This window comes from Mobula birostris, chromosome 8 (assembly GCF_030028105.1).
Source record: "Mobula birostris isolate sMobBir1 chromosome 8, sMobBir1.hap1, whole genome shotgun sequence".
NCBI lineage: Eukaryota > Metazoa > Chordata > Chondrichthyes > Myliobatiformes > Myliobatidae > Mobula > Mobula birostris.
Window position 1 is genome coordinate 78,279,741 of NC_092377.1, and position 22,705 is coordinate 78,302,445.

The 22,705-nt window shown below is 40.0% G+C and overlaps 1 protein-coding gene across 1 annotated transcript in view; it reads right to left on the reverse strand.

The window, feature by feature from the left end:
* The window catches only part of LOC140201425 (synaptosomal-associated protein 25), a 169,910-nt gene that overhangs the window by 44,987 nt on the left and 102,218 nt on the right, over window positions 1-22,705 (reverse strand). Inside the window, exons 2-3 of the mRNA XM_072265506.1 lie at window positions 21,881-22,022; window positions 18,668-18,709 (exon numbers count right to left, since the gene is read on the reverse strand). Of these exons, the coding sequence (XP_072121607.1) occupies window positions 18,668-18,709; window positions 21,881-21,952 (114 nt within the window). The 5' untranslated portion in view covers window positions 21,953-22,022. The remainder of the gene's footprint in view (window positions 1-18,667; window positions 18,710-21,880; window positions 22,023-22,705) is intronic.

A 22,705-nucleotide genomic window follows, 5' to 3' on the forward strand; every position in this document is an offset into this window, starting at 1 on the left:
ATATTTATAGAGATAAGTAAAAAAAAATCTTACCAGAGAGCTATCAGATTCAAAAAGCTAAATCCTTCAGAATTCTACAGGCTGGGATGCTGAATTATTGCCCCTTTAATGGCACTTGTGAAGTCAGCTGGAAGAGACTTCAATTGCAAGGCAGTTGTAACACAGGGGCTTCTGAGCAACCACTGTGTGAGGGTCCCAAATGAAGTTCATTAGTGGAAACACCTGATTTCAAGGAATCCAGACACATTTCCTTCCTTGCTGTAGTCCAGGTATGTGCCAAGTAAGTTCAACTCACTATCTCTGGGCATATGTAGCTCTCATTAATTTCAACACTCCTGGGTTGTGCCCCCTGCAGTTCCCACTCCTCCTCCTCTTAAATTGTTCCTCACTTTTAGCTGACACGATATCCTTGCAAGCATGAGAGAAGAGCACGTGAAGAGACCACTTTCAATGCTAATGGGGCACAGCTGTGGCAGAACAGAACCGCAACCTCCAGATTTCTGCATGTTACTACTTTGGTGTCAATTCTGGAAGATACAATCCAATTAATTCCACAGCAATTAATCAACACTGTTAACCTCATGATTAGCCCCGACCACTGTTTGTTCTGCCTTAAAACTGCATTTTAACACAATTATTTTATTTCATTTCATAATTCAATCTTTTTTCTACATGATCAATTTGGAATATGGGATACTGTAATCATATTACTGTGATTTAAATGTAATGTAATTCAAATTATTTACTTGTATTCTTATGAATTTTGTATTCGTATTCATGCAATTTATATAATATCAATAAAAATATTGAAAGAGAGAAAACTGCATGTCGGTAAGCTTTTATAAAGCAATTTACAAATTCCTCTTCACTCCTGTGTCCCCCCCCCCCCACTATATTGACTGTAGTATTATGATCACGTGGGGGATTTGAGGTGAAACAAAATCTTCATTATCCCAGAGAGGAGACTGTTGGCTCCCTGTAATTCTTTTTTATCCAGACCTCATAGAACTGGGCTGAATTTAATCTATCTTCACAAATCCCTCTCTCAACATTCAATGCAGCTCCGGTGATTAAAAATAATCAAGAGAAGTTCATCAAGATTTGGTGTGGTTTTGATCCTTCTGGATCAAGATCAAGCTGGCTATTAGTAATCTAGCTGCAAACATTTGAATCAGCCAACTAATCTGGCATGCTTTATTAAGTATGTGAGGATTTTAAGGTACAATCTTCCACTATTTTTAAGTGAATGAAACTGGTGCTATTCTTAGGACATGGGTAAATGAAAGTCTCTTGTGTAAAGTGAGCATAATACTTCTTTTAAAAAACTTGTTGGATAGAAAAATGGGTTGAGTTCTGTGGGAACCTTATAGAAAAAAATCACAAGTGTATAAATCAGCAAAAATTCCACAAATTTGGCAGTAAATTAGAATCCAGAAAGCTGCTGCCTGTAATAATCTGCAATAGTACAAGTGAATGTCTCTCTTCCCCCATCACATGTAGCAACCTCACCAGAGACTTGGTTTCAATAACACATCTACAGTCATAGAGAACCACAGCACAGAATCAGGCCCTTCAGCCCATCTAGTCCATGCCAAACGATTTCAACTGCCTAATCCCATCAACCTGCATCGGGACCATACCCCTCCATATTCCACTGTCCATGTAATTATCCAAACATCCCTTAAACATTGAAAATGAAATCACATTCTCCACTTGTGCTGGCAGCTCATTCCACACTCTCACCACCCTCTGAGTAAAGAGGTTTACCTTCATGTTCCCCTCAAACTTTTCACTTTTCACCCTTAACCCATGACCTCTAGTTGTAGTCTCACACAACCTTGGTGGAAAAAGCCTGCTTGCATTTACCCTGTCTATATCCCTTATAATTTTGTATACTTCCATCAAATCTTCCCTCATTCTTCTATGTTCTAGGGACTGAAGTTCCATCCTATTCAATCTGTCCTTATAACCCAGGTCCTCCAGTCCCAGCAACATCCTTGTAAATTTTCTCTTATTTACTGATTTACATCTTTCCTGTAGGAGGGTGACCAAAACTACACACAATACTTCAAGTTAGGCTTTACCAACATCTTATACAACTTCAACATAACATCCCAACTCCTGAATTCAATATGTTAACCTATGAAGGCCTACTTTCAAAATGTTTCTTTACAGCCCTATCTACCAGTGACACCACTTTCAATGCACTATGGAACTATATACCTATATCCCTGGGTTCTACCACACTCCTCAGTGTCCTCCTGCTCACAGTGAAAGACCCGCCGTATTTGGTGCTCCCAGAGTGCAACATTTCACACTTGTCTGCGTTAAATTCTATTTGCAATCTTTCAGCCCATTTTTTCAGTTGATCCAGATCCTGTAGCAAGCTTTGATAGTCTTCCTCACTGTTCACTACACCCCCAATCTTGATGTCGTCCACAAATTTGCTGATCTAGTTAACCACATTATCATCTAGATCATTGACATAGATGACAAACAACAAAGGACCCAGCACTGATCCCTGCAACACTCCACTAGTCACAGGCCTCCAGTTAGAGAGGCAACCATCTACTACCACTCTCTGACTTCTCCTGCAATGCCAACGTCTAATCCAGTTTACTACTTCATCTTGAAAGTCAAGCAACTGAACCTTCTTGACCAACCTTCCATGAGGAACCTTGTCAAATATCTTGCTGAAGTCCATGTAGACAATTCTTGCATTCAACAACTTTCTTGGTAACTTTCTCAAAAAACTCTATAAGATTGATTGATGGTGAACACAGCAGGCCAGGCAGCATCTCTAGAAAGAGGTACAGTCGACGTTTTGGGCTGAGACCCTTCGTCAGGACTAACTGAAGGAAGAGCTAGTAAGAGATTTGAAAGTGGGAGGGGGAGGGGGAGATCCAAAATGATAGGAGAAGACAGGAGCGGGAGGGATGGAGCCAAGAGCTGGATGGGTGATTGGCAAAAGGGATATGAGAGGATCATGGGACAGGAGGTCCAGGGAGAAAGAAAAGGAGGGGGGGAACCCAGAGGGCGGGCACAGGGTATAGTGAGAGGGACAGAGGGAGAAAAAGGACAGAGAGAGAAAGAATGTGTGTATATAAATAAATAACGGATGGGATACGAGGGGGAGGTGGGGCATTAACGGAAGTTAGAGAAGTCAATGTTCATGCCATCAGGTTAGAGGCTACCCAGACAGAATATAAGGTGTTGTTCCTCCAACCTGAGTGTGGCTTCATCTTTACAGTAGAGGAGGCCGTGGATAGACACTTCAGAATAGGAATGGGATGTGGAATTAAAATGTGTGGCCACTGGGAGATCCTGCTTGCTCTGGCGGACAGCGCGTAGGTGTTCAGCAAAACGATCTCCCAGTCTGCGTCGGGTCTTGCCAATATATAGAAGGCCACATCGGGAGCACTGGACGCAGTATATCACCCCAGCCGACTCACAGGTGAAGTGTCGCCTCACTTGGAAGGACTGTCTGGGGCCCTGAATGGTGGTAAGGGGGGAAGTGTAAGGGCATGTGTAGCACTTGTTCCGCTTACAATGCCCCACCTCCCCCTATATCCCATCCATTATTTATTTAAATACACACATTCTTTCTCTCTCTCTCCATTTTCTCCCTCTGGCCCTCTCACTATACCCCTTGCCCATCCTCTGGGTTTTCCCCCCCTCCCCCTTTTCTTTCTCTCTGTGCCTCCTGTCCCATGATCCTCTCATATCCCTTTTGCCAATCACCTGTCCAGCTCTTGGCTCCATCCCTCCCCCTCCTGTCTTCTCCTATCATTTTGGATCTCCCCCTCCCCCTCCAACTTTCAAATCCCTTACTCACTCTTCCTTCAGTTAGTCCTGACGAAGGGTCTCAGTCCGAAATGTCAACTGTACCTCTTCCTAGAAATGCTGCCTGGCCTGCTGCGTTCACCAGCAACTTTGATGTGTGTTGCTTGAATTTCTAGCATCTGCAGAATTCCTCATGTATAAGATTGATTGGTTAGGATCATTCATGCACAAAGTGATCCTGACTATCGCTAATCGGTCAGTCCCTGTCTGTCCAAATACTCAGATATTCGGTAACTTAGAATAAGTTCCAGTAACTTTCCCACTACTGATGTCAAGCTCACTGGCCTATCATTTCCTGGTCTATTCTTAGAGGTTTTCTTAAACAGCAGGACAACATTAGTTATCCTCCAAACCTCACATACTTCACCTGTCACTAAGGATGATCTGAATATCTCTGCTACAGCCCCTGCAATTTCTGCAGTTGCCTCCCACTAGGTCCAAGGGAACATCTTGTCAGTCCCTGAGGATTTGTCCACACTAATTTTCTCAAGACAACATACACCTTTTCCTCTGTAATCTGTATAGATTCTGTGTCCATCTCCAGCGTAAGTACAGATGCAAACAATCTATTTAAGATCTGCCCCCATATCTTTTGGCTCCACGCATAGATTACCATTCTGATCTTCCACGGGACTAATTTTGTCCCTTTGCAATCCTTTCGTTCTTAACATATCTGTAGAATCCCTTAGGATTCTCCTTCACCTTGTTTGCTAGACAACTTCTTGCCTTCTTTTTAGCCCTCCTGATTTCTTTCCTAAGTGTTCTCTTGCATTTCTCTCATTTGTTCCTACCTGCTGATACCTGCTATACACCTTTTTTTCTTCACCAGGGCCTCAATATCTGTCAAAAACCAAGGTTCCTGATATGCTTACCTTTTGTTTTGACGGGCACACACAAGCTTTGTACTCTCAAAATTTCACTTTTGAAGGCCTCCCACTTACCAAGTATGCCTTTGCCAGAAAACAGTCTGTCCCAATCCTCATGTGCCAGATCTTTTCTGATGACATCAAACTTGGCTTTTCTCCAAATTAGCATCTCAGAGAGAGTTCCAGACCTATCCTTTTCCATAATTACCTTGAAACGAATGGCATCATAATCACCAGATGCAAAGTGTTCCTCTAGACAAAATTCTGTCACCTGCCCTGTCTCATTCACTAATAGGAAATCAAGTATTGCACACTCTCTCATTGGGACTTCTATGTACTAATTATGGAAGCTTACCTGTTCACGCTTGACAAACAAATCCCCTATCACTATAGCTCGCCTCTTCTCCCCACTTCCCTTCTGAGCCACAAAGCCAGACTCAATGCCAGAGACCTTACCTCTGTGACCTTCCTCTGCTAGGTCATCTCCCCCAACAATGTTGTTGAGGAGGATGGCCACGGGGTACTCTGCGCTGGCTATTTAACCCCTTTCACCCTCTTGACTGTCACCCAGTTACTTGTGTCCTGCACCTTGGGTACAACTACCTCCTATCACCCTCCGCCTCCCAAATGATCCAGAGTTTATCCAGTTCAAAATCCAATTTCTTAACATGGAGATTAGAAGCTGCAACCGGATGCACTTCATGCAGGTGAAGTTGTCAGGGACACTGGAGGCTTCCCTGCCTTGCCAATCCCGCAGGAGCAGTATTCAATTCTCCTGCCTGGCTTCCTAACTTGAAGATCACAATCTGTACGAATTGGTGATAACATATCCTCCTCACTGACAATTAACACTGGCGCACCTTGGGGGTGTGTGCTTAGCCCACTGCTCTACTCTCTATATACACACATCACTGTGTGGCTAGGCATAGCTCAATTACCATCTATAAATTTGCTGACAATACAACCATTGTTAGTAGAATCTCAGGTGGTGACAAGAGGGTGTACAGGAGTGAGATATGCCAAGTACTGGAGTGGTGCTGCAGCAACAACCTGGCATTCAACGTCACTAAGACGAAAGAGCTGATTAGGGACTTCAGGAAGAGTAAGACGAAAGAACACATACCAATCCTCAGAGGGATCAGAAGTGGTGAGAGTGAGAAGTTTCAAGTTCCTGGGTGTCAAGATCTCTGAGGACCTAACCTGGTCCTAACATATCGATGTAGTTATAAAGAAGGCAAGACAGCAGCTATACTTTATTAGGAATTTGAAGAGATTTGGCATGTCAACAAATACACTCAAAAACTTCTATAGTTAATACTGTGGATGGCATTCTGACAGACTGCATCACTGTCTGGTATGGAGGGGTTAACTGCACAGGACTGAAAGAAGCTGCCGAAGGTTGTAAATCTAGTCAGCTCCATCTTGGGTACTAGCCTACAAAGTACCCAGGACATCTTTAGGGAGTGGTGTCTCAGAAAGGCAGCGTCCATTATTACGGACTGCCAGCATCCAGGACATACCCTTTTCTCACTGTTAACATCAGGTAGGAGGTACAGAAGCCTGAAGGCACACGCTCAGCGATTCAGGAACAGCTTCTTCTCCTCTGCCATCTGATTCCTAAATGGACATTGAATCTTTGGACACTACCTCACTTCTTTTTAAAATACATAGTATTTCTGTTTTTGCACTTTTTAAGATCTATTCAATATATGTAATTGATTTACTGGTTTATTTATTATTATTTTTATTTTATGTATTTTTTTTCTCTGCTAGTTTATGTATTGAATTGAACTGCTGCTGCTAAGTTAACAAATTTCACGACACGTGCCGATGATAATAAACCTGATTCTGATTCTAACTGCAATTATAAAGAAGGGAACAATAAATAAACTGAATGAAAAGCCTACCTGCAGCTTTTTGCCTTCTCTCAAGCCTCCTCGCTGAGGCCTCGAAAAGCTGCAGCCTCAAATCCCCACTTTCACACTGTCCACTTCAACAGACACCACTCCGCTTGCCCCTTATTTTTATTTGCCCTTGCTAATTAATCTTGATCTCTGATTCGCCAATGTTCAAACGCCGAAATTCCTTTGAAGCGCTGCTTTTTAAAGCACACTCGACAGCCTGTGTGAGTCATTTCTTCTCCTGCTCCCAATCTCTGATTGTCCGCTGTTCAAAACTTTAGCATCGGATAAAATTCCAGGATGTGTTTTAAGGGTGAATTGGACACTGAGATGTAAGGAATTAAAGATAAGATGACACGCTTGTTTTGAAATCCGGATAAAAATAGAACAACCTCCTATCTATATTCATGTTGAAATGTTACAAGCAAAATATAAATAATACTCATTGTTAGGGTCCTGAAGACGTTAGTTCTAACAGCTAGTCATGGAACCTGCAAGTAAGAGGCTGGATGTGAGTTTGAGTGGGGTGTAGATAGTGAGGAGAGATAGACAAACTGTCTCAAGGTAATTGGACCTGCTGAGTTCCTCCAGCGTGTTGTGAGAATTGGTACAACCACCTGGTCAAGTATTGCTCCACGCTGAATGCTAATGTCCTTTGGTATGCTTGCTGGATTTTTTCATGAGGACTGCACTCTTGGCTTGGTCAACATAGGTGAAATTCACCAGCTCCATTTCCAGGTTTGCAGCAAGTCTGTTCGCAACAGGATATTTTGTTAGCAATTTTGCACATGGATAATTGGATTGGAATGCTACCATGTCATTCTCATGAGAGTTCTGCATGTGTGTCTTCTGTGATTTACATTATTATCATTTATTTTTCAGAATCTTTGATCAAGACGTTTGATAACTACAATTACACTCCTTTGACTCCTTGTTATTCTGCTTAACATTAATACACCCGCATGGTATGTTGCCTCCCAGGGCCAGGGTCAGGGATCTCTTAGGCCAGGTCCACAGCATTCTAAAGGGAGAGGGTGAACAGCCAGAAGTCATGGTACATAATAGTACCAATGACATAGATAGAAAATGGGAAGAGGTCCTGAAGAATTAATATAGGGAGTTAGATAGAAACCTGAAAAACAGGACCTGCAGTGTAGTAATCTCTGGATTGCTGCCAGTGGCAAATGTCCCTGAGGGTAAGAATAGGATGATATTTCTGCTGAATGCATGGTTGAGGAACTGTGCAGGGGCAGGGGTTCAGATTTCTGGATCTTTGGGATCTTTTCTGAGGAAGGTACAACCCATACAAAAGGGACGGGATATGCCTAAACCCAAAGGGGACCAATATCCTTTCGGGGCAAGTTTGCTAGAGCTGTTGAGGAGGGTTTAAACTAATTTGGTAGGGGGATGGGAACCAGAGTGATAGGTCCTTGGACAGGGTAGGTGGCTTACAAAGAGAAGCAGTATGTAGTGAGACTGCTAGCAAGGAAAGGCTGACAATTGGACAAAATTGCAGTCAACGGGTCGAGTTGCAATGTAAAAAGGGTACAAAATCAAAAAGGGTGATGAATACAGGACTGAAGGTGTTTAATATGAATGCACGCAGCATATGGAATTTGCAGCACAGTTACAGATCAGCATGTATGACATTGTGGGTATCAATGAATGGTGGCTGAAAGAAGATTATAGCTGGGGGCTAAATGTCCAAGGATACACATTGTATCGAAGGGACAGGCAGGAAGGCAGAGGGGGCAGGTATGCTTTGTTGGTAAAAAAAAATGAAATCAAATCATTCGAAAGAGGTGATAAAGGGTCGAAGGTGTAGAATCATTGCGGGTAGATCTAAGAAACTGCAAGGGTAAAAGGACCCTAATGGGAGTTTAATACAGACCTCCAAACGTAGCAAAGATGTAGTCTACAAATTACAACAGGTAAATAACCTTGTAGTGCAGTTAGACATCGGCAGGCACTATGTTGTGGCCATGACTGAGTCATGGCTAAAACAAGGTCATAGCTGGGAGCTTTACATCCAAGGATACACAGCCAAGTAGACGGAGGCAGTGGGTGACTCTTTTGGAAAAGAAAATTCCTTAGTAAGAGGTGACATGGTATCAGAAGTTGTAGAATCCTTGAGAGTAGAGTTAAGAGACCTCAAGGGTTAAAAGATCCTGATGGGAGTTAAGTACGGGCCCCTGAACAGTAGCCAGGTTATGGGATATAAATAATAATGGGAAATAGAAAGGGTATGTAAAAAGGGCAATGTTATGATAGTCATGGCAGAGTCCAATATGCAGGTAGATTGGAAAAATCAGATTGGTGCTGGATCCCAAGAGAAGGAACTTGTAGAATGGTTATGAAATGGCTTTTTAGAGAAGCTTGTGATTGAACCCATTTGGGGAAAGGCAATTTTGGATTAGCTATTGTGTATTGAACCAGCTTTGACTAGGGAGCTTAATGTAAAGGAACCCTTAAGATTCAGCGAACAAAGTATGATAGAATTCACCCTGTGGTTTGAAAGGGAGAAGATAAAGTCAGATGTACCAATATCACAATGGAATTATAGAGGCATGAGAGACGATTGAAAGGGGATACTGGCAGGGATGATGGCAGAACAGCAATGGCTGGAATTTCTGATGGCAATTTGGAAAGCGAAGGATAGATACATTCCAATGATGAAAATGTATTCTAAAAGGAGGAAAGGTAACCATAGTTTACAAGGGAAGTCAAAGACAGCATAAAAACAAAAGAGAGGGGATATAATAGAGCAAAAATTAGTAAGAAGTTAGAGGATTGGGAACCTTTTAAAAACCAACAGAAAGCAGCTAAGATGCCTTAAGGAGAAAAAAGATGAGATATGAAGGTAAGCTAGCCAATAAAATAAGAGCACAGTATACAAAAAGTCTTTTTTTTCAAAAATTCAAAAATACAGAGTATAAGAGAGGCAAGAGTGGATATTGGAGTGCTGGAAAATGACGCTGGAGAGGTAGTAATGTGGCTCAAAGAAATAGCACACAGACTTAATAAGTATTTTCCATCAGTCTTCACTGTGGACGACACTACCAGTATATCAAAAATTCAAGGGTGTCAGGTGGCAGAAGTGAGTGTAGTAGCTATTGCCAAGGAGAAGGTGTTTGGGAAGCTGAAGGTTCTGTAGGTAGATGGACCGGATGGACTAGTCACATGGACCAGATGGACTACAACCCAGGGTTCTGATAGAGGAAGCTGAAGAGATTGTGGAGGCATTAGTAAGGATTGGCATGGTAATCAGGTGGCATAGTAGTGTAGTGGTTAGCACAACACTTTACAGTACCAGTGACCTGGGTTCAATTCCTGCTGTAGCCTGTAAGCAGTTTGTACTTTCTCCCTGTGACCACATGGGTTTCCTCCAGGTGCTCCGGTTTTCACCCACAATCCAAACACATACATGTCAGCAGATTAATTGGTCATTGTAAATTTTCCCGTGAGTAGGCTAGGGTTAAATCAGGGGTCGCTGGGCGGTGTAGCTTGAAGGGCCGGAAGGGCCTATTCTACACTGTTTATCAATAATAAATTAATTAATATCTTTCAAAACTCATTAGATTCTGGAATGGTTTTGGAGGATTGGAGAATTGCAAATATTACTTCACTCTTTCAGGAGGGAGGGAAGCAGAAGAAAGGAAATTATAGGCCAATTAGCCAGACTTTAGAGGTTGGGAAGTTGTTGGAGTCCATTATTAAGGATGAGGTTTCGGGGTACTTGGAGGCACATGATAAAATAGGCCAAAATCAGCATGATTTACTTAAGGGGAAAACTTGCCAGACAAATCTGTTAGAATTCTTTCAGAAAATAACAGGCAGGATAGACAAAGGAGAGTCAGTAAATGTTTACTTGGATTTTCAGAAGGTTTTTGACAAGGCAAAGAGGGAATAAAGGGGGCTTACTATCGTTGGCCTCCAGAGACTAGTGATGTTTCGCAGTGGGTGATATAGAGATCGCATCTTTCCACATTGTCTGTCAGTGATTTGGATGATAGAATTGATGGCTTTTGTGGTCAAGTTTACAGACTTGTTGAAAGATAGTTGGAGGGGCAGGTAGTGTTGAGGAAGCAGGGAGTCAGCAGAAGGGTTCTGACAGATTGGAATTTAGGCAAAGTAGTGGCTAATGGAGTGTATGGTCATGCACTTTGGTAGAAGGAATAAAGGTGTAGACTATTTTCTAAACATGGATAAAATTCAAAAATCAGAGGTACAAAGTACTTGGAGTCCTTGTGCAGAATTTCCTAAAGGCCAACTTGCAGGTTAATTTGGTGATCGGAAAGCATATGCAATGTTTGCATTCATTTTGAGAGAACTAGAATATAAGAGCAAGTAAGTAATATCAAGGCTTTATAAGGTATTGGTCAGACCACACTTGAAGTATTGTGAGTAATTTTGGGCCCCTTATCTAAGACAAGATATGCTGGCATTGGAGAGAGTCCAGAGGAGGTTCATGAGAATAATTCTGTAAATGTAATTGCTAATTTATGAAGAGCGTTTTATGACTCTAGCCCTATTCTCGCTGGAGTTTAGAAGAAAGTTAATTGAAACCTACCAAATATTGGAAGGCCTACTATAGATCGAGAGGATATAAGTTTTCCTATAGATGTTGAGTCTAGGACCAGAATAAAGGGATGTCCATATAGAACAGAGATGAAGAGGAATTTCTTTAGGCAGAGGGTAGTAAATCTGTGGAATGCATTGCCACACACGGCTGTGGAGACCAAATCATTGAGTATACTTAAAGCAGAGTTTAATAAGTTCCTGATTAGTCAAGGAGTGAAAGGTTATGGAGGAAGCCAGGAGAATGGGATTGAGAGGGATAATAAATCAGCCATGATGGAATGGCGGAGCAGACTAAAACCGAATAACAAAATTCTGCTTCTATGTCATATGATCTTATAAGGAGGTACAGGTGAAAATGCAAAAGGTAACTTCATTTGCTTACCGCCTTTCTTATCCTTGTAACCATGTCAACATACATTAGTGTACAGAATGTTAACATGGTTATAATGATAAGAAAGGCCAGGGGCTATTGAAAAATACAGTCTATATTTCATCATATGGCAGAATATTTGCATTAGGTCACCAATGTTGCATGTCTGAATCATATGGACTATGTTTCCAGTCTAAATTATCACAGCCTAGAACACCTATGTCTCATACTCAGTAAAATCAGACATTCTTTAGTGTATACCTCTATTATGCACTGTTCACAAACAAAACTTTCATTGCTTTCCACACAGAGAACCAGCTCCTTCAGTAGTTTGCCCATCCAAACCCACAGAGAATGCAATGGCCTTCCTGAAGTGCAAAAGGCATTGATTAATTAGCAGAGTAGGATCACACAGAAAATGTTTGCTTCTCCAAACGTGCTCATTTTAAATCATCATTTCTATACCATCTTTCATCTCCTTTTAGATTGCCTCAAAACTACTGGTGAGTTCACTGCTAATGATGGGGCAGATGCTTTGTATTGTGGGAAGTGCATCAGCTGAAACTTTACACAGCAAGGCCTCATAAAAGACAACACAGCATTGATCAAACAACATGCTTTATTAATATTGATTGAGAGATAAATACTGGCCATGACACCACAGACAACTCCCCTACTCTTCAATATAGTGCAATGGTCTCTATATTCACTTAAGGGAGCAGAAGATCATCTGGTTTAACGTCAAATGTGAATCAGAATCAGGTTTAATATCATTGACATATGTCATGAAATTTGTTGTTTTGTGGCAGAAATACATTGTAACACATAATAATATAAACTATAAATTAAAATAAATATGATATAATAAAATATTTAATTAAATAGTTTTTTCTTGATCCTGTGCAGTGTCCCCTCCACACCAGACAGTGATGCAACCAGTTAGAATGCTCTCCATGGTACATCTGTAGAAATTTGCTAGTGCCTTGGGTGACAGGTCATTTCTCCTCAAACTCCTAATGAAATAATATCACAATTCTTCTTTGTGATCGCATCGATATTTTGGGCCCAGGATAAATCCTCAGAGATGTTGACACGCAGGAACTTGAAACTGCTCACCCTTTTCACTGCTGATCCCTCAATGAGGACAGGTGTGTGTTCCTTCAACTTCTCCTTTCTGAAGTCTACAGTCAGTTCCTTGGTCTTACTGAAGTTGAGTGCAAAAGTTGTTGCTGCGACATCACTCAACCAGCAGATCTATGTCGCTCCTGTCTACCTCCTCGTCACTATCAGCATTTCTTCCAACCATGGTCGTGTCATCAGCAAATGGTGTTTGAGCTCTGCCTAGTCACGCTGTCTTTGATGTAGAGGGATTAGAGCAGTGAGCTAAGCTCGCATCCTTGAGGTGCGTCAGTGTAACTTGTCAGTGAGGCGGTGTTAATTCCAATCTGCACGGACTGTGGTCACCCAATGAGAAAGTCAAGCATCCAGTTGCAGAGGGAGGTATAGAGGCCCAGGTTTTAGAGTTTATTGATTAGAAATAAGGATATAGTTATTTTGAACACATGGGCTGTATTCAATAAACAACAGCCTGATGTAGGTATTACTATTGTCCAGGTATTCTAAGGCTGAGTGGAGAGCCAGTGAGGTTGCATCTGATGTAGACCTATTGTGGCGGTAAGCAAATTGCAGCCGGTCTAGGTCCTTGCCAGATCCTCTGGCAGTACAACACCCCTTTAGTATTGAATAGATTGTTATTGGTTAACGTCTATGGACTGCGTAGTCAGTCCACAACCTATGGTCTCAGGTGCAAGACAGTCACCAGTCGAACCACAGCTCACACTTCCATGAGTCATATAAAAATGTCAGAAATGTTTATTTTCAGCACCGAATGCCCATGTCATTTTTCTTCCATCATGTAAAGCATCCATAGTGCACTGTCAGAAATAATTTTTCTGACCCTAGCTAGCAGATATTTTTATAAGAAATCATGTTATTTTCCTTTACGAATTTTCATGTAATATTGAAACACAGCTGGCAGATCTATTTTCAGAGTTTCCTCAGAGCTAGTGATGAACTTAATTGAAGTGATCCTTATGTCATCGCAGACTTGCACTGACTGTCTTTCGTTTAGAATAAAATGTGGAGACAGCACGAAGCATTATTCCCTCTACGTCAGCTCACATTGCCCATCACTGCTAATGATAAGGCACGTATGGTTTTGCCTTAACAGCTACTTAGCTCCATTCTAAGGATTTGCATTCAATGCATAAATTAATAGTTCAGAACTATATTTACTTTCAGACTGCTCAAAAAGGAACAGCTGGCCTGCAATTGCACAAATTAATTTAATTACTCAAGATTGTCTGCAATTCTAAAAATACACACACTTATCCGAACCAACAAAAATGAATGTTAGATCTACCAGATTCAAGAACACTTACTAATCATCAACGTTTGCAGTGTTTTGTTTAAAGAGTGGAATGAAAGATACCAAACATAACCATAGGTAGATTACTGTTCTAAAAGTATGGCGCTTACCCTCGTTCACAGTATCTGTTTGTACTATAACATCATTCTGAGTTATTCTCTCAAGATCTGTTACAATAGTAGCTATAGTTTAACTTACAGAAAATGCACTCTGTCCCATAGGTGAGACAATTGTTATATCTGTCACAGTTAGTTTCTCCTTCATTAAGAAGGTGCATCATATCACTTGACTGTCGAAACTTCATATGAAACTTTCAGATCTAACCCATAACTGAGGTTATTGATAGTAAGAGTGTTTAGAATGCCTTGGGAAAAGTTGAAAGTGCATGTTGGATTCTGGCCACTTTACTGGATATCAGCCATCTGTTCAGCTTGCTTAACTTTCCTTTTGCCTTCTTACACTGTAATGTAAAGATGGAAAAGAAAACTGACAGAACATTAACCTCAAGATCTCAAAGACTAAATAAAAGATCAGGTATTTTATCTTCACACGGGTTATTTCATATCTTACTGTTATTCAACTACACAGTCTGGTTTTAAGAGTAATCTGGGACACAAGCATATTATTGTACCAATTCATTTTTATTCCTTCACACAGTGTAGGACTCATTGGCTATTGGTTGTTTAAAATTGCCCTTCTTTGATGTTGTTAATCTTTCATTAATGTAAAAATATGCTGCTGGCTCATCCACAAGTATGTCAGGTTATAAATTTAGAATTTATAAATATATTTTGCATTTTTAAGCTTTAGTAGGGATCAAATGTTGCTTGCTGAGTGGCAGTTAGATCCTTTTCTCCATCTCCCTGGCTGGGGTGAGAACTAACAAACCATCCACCAGGGTTTCAAGCTGCCATTATTCATGCAGGTGCTCAGTGAGTGAGTGATATCCGGAAACAGCATTTATCACAGTGGACTTCAGATACTGTCCCATTGCTTTTCTAGACAACTGTAACTGAACTGAACTGCAACAGAAACTGTCTTTCTACTTTATTGGTTGTCATATCATGGGAGCATAAGAACTAGAGAAAGCTTTTCAATCCCTTGACTTTTTTTTGCAGTTCAATTATATCATACTTCATCTGTGTACTAACTCCATTTATTATGTTATCTCCACATACCTTAATTCATTTGGCTAGTAGAATTGTCTGAAACTTAAAACACTTTATTTAGCAAGCAATTACTGCATTCTGTGGTGTGACAAACTGTTCCATAATTTCCCTCCCAAAAACCCTGACTCCAATTCTAAACACTTGCTTGTCCTAGACTCAATTCAAACAGAAATCAGCCTATTAGACCCTTCCAGAATTGTAGTAACCTTAACTCATGCTCCTTTCTCTCTCTCTCCCTCCCTCCCTCCAGTATTTGAAACACATAGTCATTAACATAATCTCTTTTTATAAACGAATCCTTGGCACTTCAATAAATTTCTTGTTGACTCCAGCTACTCTTCTTCCAAGATCACTATATCCACTCTAAAATACTGAATCCCCAAAGTAAACAGAAATACTCAGTTCTACAATTGTGGAAAACACACATCAGCTCCCTTACACTACAGCAAAATGAATTGAATTTCAATTTTCAACTCCTTTCTACATGATAGAAAATCAAACAAAGATTAAATTTGTATCATCATCTATTTCTCGAAACTCTGGAATAGATTTGCTGAAACAGATAACGATGTTTAAATGATGCATGTCTTTATTAATCCACTAATTTTCCAGCAAGCTGTCATGAAGAGAGAGATACCCATAAATTCCAAATTGCCATAAGCCGTAGATCAATTTGTGTGCTAAGCCATTATTTTTGCATAAATTGTAGGAGTCTGTGATTTAGACAGCATTACTCTACTTGTGATTTAATTGCCTATTAAACTAGCCATAGAAAGTAAATCTAGCAATTAATGATGTACAAACAGTATATAATTGTTAACTCAGTCCAACTCTCTGAACTATAATGATTTTATATTCTTGATCCCTCTAACTGTAAGATTATAAATGTGTCAAATTTGAACTTTTTTATTTTCCTTGTGCTCTTTTCACTTCTTTTTCATCTGCATTGAAATTCTCAGTGAGTGCACATACTCCAAATAAACTTCATTCTCTATCCTTATTTGTGCTTGCATAGTTTGCTGTTTATTGATCCTAGTTACAGTTACTGCTCTATAGATTTGCTTAGTATGCCCAGAGGAAAAAGAATCAAAGGGTTGTATGTGGTTTCATGTATGCACTCTGAGAATAAATTTTACTTTGAACTTTGTTTAATTCTCAGACCTTTAATCACTGTTTAAGAGTGTTGGTCCCATTATTTGCTAAGCCGCCAGATGTTTCATTGCTCATGCTGCGCCAATGCTTCCTAGCATTTTCAGCAGCTTTGTGGCCAAAATGTTTCTTATTAAAGAAAAACATCTGATGACAGGCGGCACAAACAAGGCACATCACAAGAGACCTCTCTGTACTTTAATGCAAGGAGACTCACAGGCAAGTCAGATGAGTATGGATCACACATGGAAATATGATGTTGTCATGGAACTGTAGTTGATGGTAGGGCAGAACTAGCAGGGGTATAAAAGATTTAGATGCCACAGAAAGGACTGCAAAAGAAAATTGTGAGTTGCACAATTGATTGGGGAGAACTTAACGGCACTACTTAGAGAGAACCTATGAATATGAGAGGGTTGAACACATCAGTGGGAATATGCTGTCAGCTTCCAAGTAGTCAGCAGGATGTAGAGTAACAGATGTGTAAGCAAATAGCTGTAAGGTGTCGGAGCAATAGGGTTATAATAGCGAGGCATTTTATCTTTACCAATATTACTGGAATAGCTTATAACAAATGACTTCCAGGCAACAGAGAGTAGCACACTCAAAATGCTGGAGGAACTCAGCAGGTCAGGCAGCATCTTTGGCCGAGTCCTGATGAAGGGTCTTGGCCCAAGACATCGACTCTTCATTCCTCTCCATAGATGTTGCCTGACCTGCTGAGTTCCTCCAGCATTTTATATGTGCTACTCTGGATTTCCAGCATCTGCATAATCTCTTGTATTTAGATGCAACGGAATTAAGTATGAGTTTCTCAGCCTGTATGAGGGGAGTCCAACTATAGATAGGGCAGTACTTAATCTTATCTAGGAAATGAAACTTAGCAGATGTAGGAAGTGTCAGTGGAGAACATTTTAGGAAAAGCAATCTGTGGATGTCAACGTAGTTTGGGAAATGGGTTAGGTTGGTTTTCAAGAGCTTGAATTAGCGAAGGCTGATTTCAATAATGTAAGGGAGGACTTTGCTAAAGAAGATTGGAAGCAGATGCTTGCTGTTAAAACAGAATTCATAAGAGCTCAGGGCAACAATGTTCCAGTAAGGGCAAAAAACCAGCAATGGCAAGATGAAGGAACCTTGGTAACAAGGAATATTGCAGATTTGATTAGAAAAAAAGATAACATATGACAGTTTAGGCAACTGGGATCAAGGGAGTCTCTTGAGAAATATAGAATGTGTAGGGGAGAAGAAAGAAGTTAGGAGGGAAAAGGGGCCAAGAATTATCCTTGGCAAGTAAAGAATTCTATAAGAATATCAGGAAAAGAGGATAGCCAGGGAAAGAGTGGATCCCCTCAGTGGCCGAAGAGATAATCTATGTGGGGACACAGGGGATGGGGTAAGGTCCTAAATTAATATTTCTTATTGGTACTTACAAAGGAGAAGGACATGGAAGATGAAGGAGAGATATCTGGATAATCAGGGAGGAGATTGTGAATAACCTGGAGCAGATAAGTATTAAGGAGGAGGAGGAGGAGGTGTTAAATGTTATTGGACCCACAAGGATTGATAAATCACTAGACCTAGATGAGTTATTTATTTGTTTGTTTGTTTATTTATTTATTTATTGAGATACAGGCCAGAATAGACCTTTCCAGCCCTTTGAGCCATACCTCCCAGCAACCTCCTGACCTTGTATGAGCCTCATCAAGGGACAATTTACAAAGACCAATTAACCTACCAGCTGGCACATCTTTGGTAGATCACAGACGAAACACCCAAGGTCACAGGGAGAATGTACAAACTCCATACAGGTACTGGCAGGAAATGTACCCGGGTTGCCTGTACTGTAAAGGTTTGCACTAACCACTACACTACCATGATGCCCCAGTTCTATCCTCGGTTGCTATGGGAAGCCAGGGAGGAGATCGTTGGGGCCCTGATGTAGATTTTTGCATTTTTATTAGCCACAGATACGGTGCCGGAGGATTGGAAGATAGTTAATGTTCCTTCATCTAAGACGGACTTAAAGCCATTGCTGCTTGCTAAAGTTAAAATGCAGATCATCCACAATCCCTCTGAATGACTGTGTTTCCTTTTGCACCCATGTTGGCAATGTCTGCCATAAATGAGTATTGTTATTTAGAGCAGGGTGAATAGAGGGTGGAATTTACAGTAGTTGTCTAATTCATTAACTAAGATTGTATTCTAATGATCACATTTACTGCCTTTGTCCAAAAATGAAGTATTGATTTTTTCTGAAAATATGAAATAGTGGAATTTTCAATATGAATTCATACAATAAATTTAATTTACTTTGTGAAACAACAATGGATTTAGTTCTCTGATGAAAATTAAGTCCTTACCTCTTCAACAAGCTGAAGCATGCGTCGGGTGCTTTCCAGTGACTGTGAAAGGAAAGAAATGAAGGAAAATAAGTAAACCAGGATAGAGTCACAGTCACAGAGAAGTATAGCACAGCACCAGGCCCTTTGGCCCATCTAATCCATGCCAAAACCATTTAAACTGCCCATTCCCATCGACCTGCACTGAGACTGCAGCCCTCCATACTTCTACTATCCATGTGTATATTCAAACTTCCCTTAAACTTTGAAATCGAGCTTTCATGCACCACTTGTGCTGGCAGTTCATTCCACACCCTCACCACCCTCTGAGTGAAGAAGTTTCTCCTCATGTTTCCCTTAAACTTTTCACCTTTCACCCCTAACCCATGACCTCTGGTTGTAGTCTCACCCAACCTCAATGGAAAAAGCCTGCTTGCATTGACCCTATCTATAGCCCTCATAATTTTGAATACAATTCAATTCACCTTATTTTCTGTGAGGAATTTCATTTGTGCAGTGGTAAGGACAACATCAGAGAACTTAAGATAAACAACACCACACTACACATAGTTAAACACAATATAAAATACTCACAATAGATAACAAATACTAAAAAAAATACATATAATTTAAAATACAAACAGACTGTTTTTACTGTCAAAGGTGCTATGCGCACTATATATTCAAAATTGGGTATTGAGGAGGTGAATGGAGGAAGGCACGAAGCGGTATAAGGCTCTTCCAGTGCTGATGGGTAGGGACCTGTATCAGTGTCCCAATGGCATGAGATTGTAGTATGTGTGAAGTGTATGTGTGATGTCCTCCTCTATTTGTTGAGCCTTCTTTATTGTTCGTCCCTTATGGAAGCTGCTGAGTGATTCTTGTTCCTGACCAATGATTTTACTGCTTATTCTGACAATGTGTTGAGTGGGCTGAAGTTGATGGAGCTCATTACTCTGAATCATGCCGTGATGTTGTAGGTTCATATTGATTCAATGAAGCATTTATCAAATGTCTGAAGAATCGATGGCTGGACCCGAAGTTTCCGCATCTTCCTAAGGAAGTTGGCACCTCTATCAAATCTCCTCTCAATCTTCTGCATTCCAAGGAATATAATCCTAACCTATTCAATTAGTAATTAAGACATAATGGTTTAGTCATTCCCCAATACATAAATATGAATAGAATCATAGATTTATAGAGCAATAAAGGGGCCACACATCCATTATTCTTGTGCTAACATTCTGAAAGAACTATCTAGACTTCCTCTTGTACCCTTTCCCCATTGCATTGCACAGTTCTTCCCCTCAATCATTATTCAAATTCTAGTCCATAACTTTCTATAGTGAAATAGCTATAAGCTGCAGTTTTCAACTTAATGATAAATAGTGCTGTAACTGGTCACTGTTCATTAAAATTTGGCTACTTTCATTTTGCCACTTGTCAATCATTAGAAATAATTTTGTCAAACAACATGACTTTGTGGCATAAACATTATTGCACTGATAATGGATCAATGTGGTATAGTTATCTGCATACTGAAAATTGTAAACAACAAGGAAATGTCCGGAAAAGGTAAAAGTGTTGTCATTTTGAAAAGAAACTCGAGTTCTGCTAAGATCTCTTAAGCTTTAAACAGCTTTCTAGATCAACAGTATATAATGCATTTATTGTTCATTCATTCCACAGTGATGCAGTTTAATGTTATCAAGAAGGGGAATCAGTAAGCTCTCCTTCACCTATATTTACTTCTATTCTTTGCAATATCTCTTGCAGAGACAATCCCAGACCAAGATTGGTCTCAATACAATCAGGAAAATTCTTGGATGGCTGCTGTGAACAATATTTATTCTTGTCCCTACAGGTGTCCTGCATATACTCACAGGAAAACTAAGTATGACACTTGTTAGGAGGCAAAATCACTGAGTGACTTTCCTTTGTCACTTCATGTCTGCTTTGCCCTGATCAGCTTATGCTGAAGCTTAAATTCCTAGATTTGATCGGTAGGTTCATACATAGTATTAACATTGATTTAGACTGCTTGACAAATAACCTGTTTCAGTGATGAGAACCTGATATCATCTGGAACACACAGTAAAAAGAAGATAAATAGATCTAATTTTTTACCCAAATCTACAGTAAGGCCATATAAATACTACTATGCTTTAATACTATCAGTACAGGATGTAAGCTACAAATTTGATTTGCATTTTAATCAATATTATTTTCAGGACATACTTGTTTTTTTCAATTGCCTAGTTACAGATTGTAACTACTTGCATTGGATAATCATGTAAATGATGGCTATAACTCCAAATAGTAACATTAATTATACAACACAATGTGATTAACACCAAACATGTATAAATTTACTGAAAGTTCAATATGTGAATCAAGAAATTTACCCATAAATGTTAAAATATTTTTTAAAAGCTGTAATGTAAAAGCTTCTGTTAATGCATGATGATATTAGTGACTTCTTGGGCACTGGTGGCTAGGCTACAGATTTGATTAAACCTTCCTACTTACAATGTTTTTTTCTCTATTGCACATATTAATGACAAGGTCAGAAAGGGATAGAGTAAAAACAAAATAGCCAAAAGGATTACAGAGAGAAATTGATAGAGGAAGAGGGAAAAAAGGAGTAAAGAAAAAAGATGAAAAGAGAGACCTGGCAGAAAAGCTAACTCAAGGCATAACCAAATCAGTGATATAGAACAAAGACTTCCATCTATATAGTTTCATAACATCATAACATACTTCAGAAAGGTGAGAAATGACAGTGGAAATAAAAGAAGGCATTATAGACATGGTACAGTGTGAGCCAGTTTATAAAGATTGGGACATATGTACCAGACCAAATGACTGAATTTAAAAATAGACCGAGGTTCAGTCACTAAAAAAGGGTGGAAGAATGTGTAGAATGCTAGTATTGAATAACTCAGATCTTGGGTGCTAAGTCTGAAGCAATCTGCTTGGGACAGGATCAATAAGGCTGTGCAGATGTTGTTCCTATCTGTGCTTTTCTCCTTTATCTAAGTACCATCAGTTACAGACAAGTGGTTAGCCTTTACAAATGTGCAAGCATACACAGTTCTATCTTGCCATTACTTCCTTTTGTCGGCTTTAAAGCATTACAGAAATTCTGTGGCAGCTGACGGCACCAACACAGGGAAATGAGTTCTGAAGCCAGTGGAAGTTAAGCAATTCGGAGCTCTTACACACGTGACTCACCTCATCAGCCACCTGATCAGCACGCTGTTGCATGTTCTCCAGTTCATTGCGCATATCTGCATCATCGGCCATGATGAAACAGTCCTACAATGGCAACAACAGTTCCCAGCAAGATGCAGAATAATGGCACTGATTACACCTGCTGATAAAGAAAGATGGGCGAATTAGGCTGATCTACTTAAATATAAAAATTACACACTTTCCATTTTTGTAGTTTGCATAGATATCGACTATCTCAAACACAATTATTCATTACAAAGATTAAAATGGAAATCACAGTTCTACTGATACTGTTAGTATTACTGAGAGATCAACAACATTGGCAATCAGCCCAGTTAGGTTTTTCCTTGTTTTCACTTTGTATGTCACTTCTCTTTCCAGGCAGGGCTTATTACACAGGAGGATGTTAATTTATTGGGAAATGCTAGTTAATAGGAACGGGGTGGGTACCGAGCACTACAATATTAACTCCTTAAACAAGGATGTCAACACAGACTCTCTCCCGAAACAAGATAACAAAAATCTGGGAGAGCACATGCATGCCACATGTTCTCTTTTTGAACTAGATGTGAATTGAAGGATTCAGATGGTGTCCCATGTGAATGTAATTCCCAAAGTATTACTTCAACAACAGCAGTTGTGTTGTGAAAAATGTATATCAACATAATTGAAAACAAGTTATCTGCCCATTATCACATTGCTATTTGGGGGAGCTTGCTGTGCACAAATTGGCTGACATAGTTTGCATATGATGACTGTGGCCAGACGTGCTCTTTGAAATAGACCATAAAGTGTTAGAAGTAGTCAGCAAATCTGGCAGCTTCA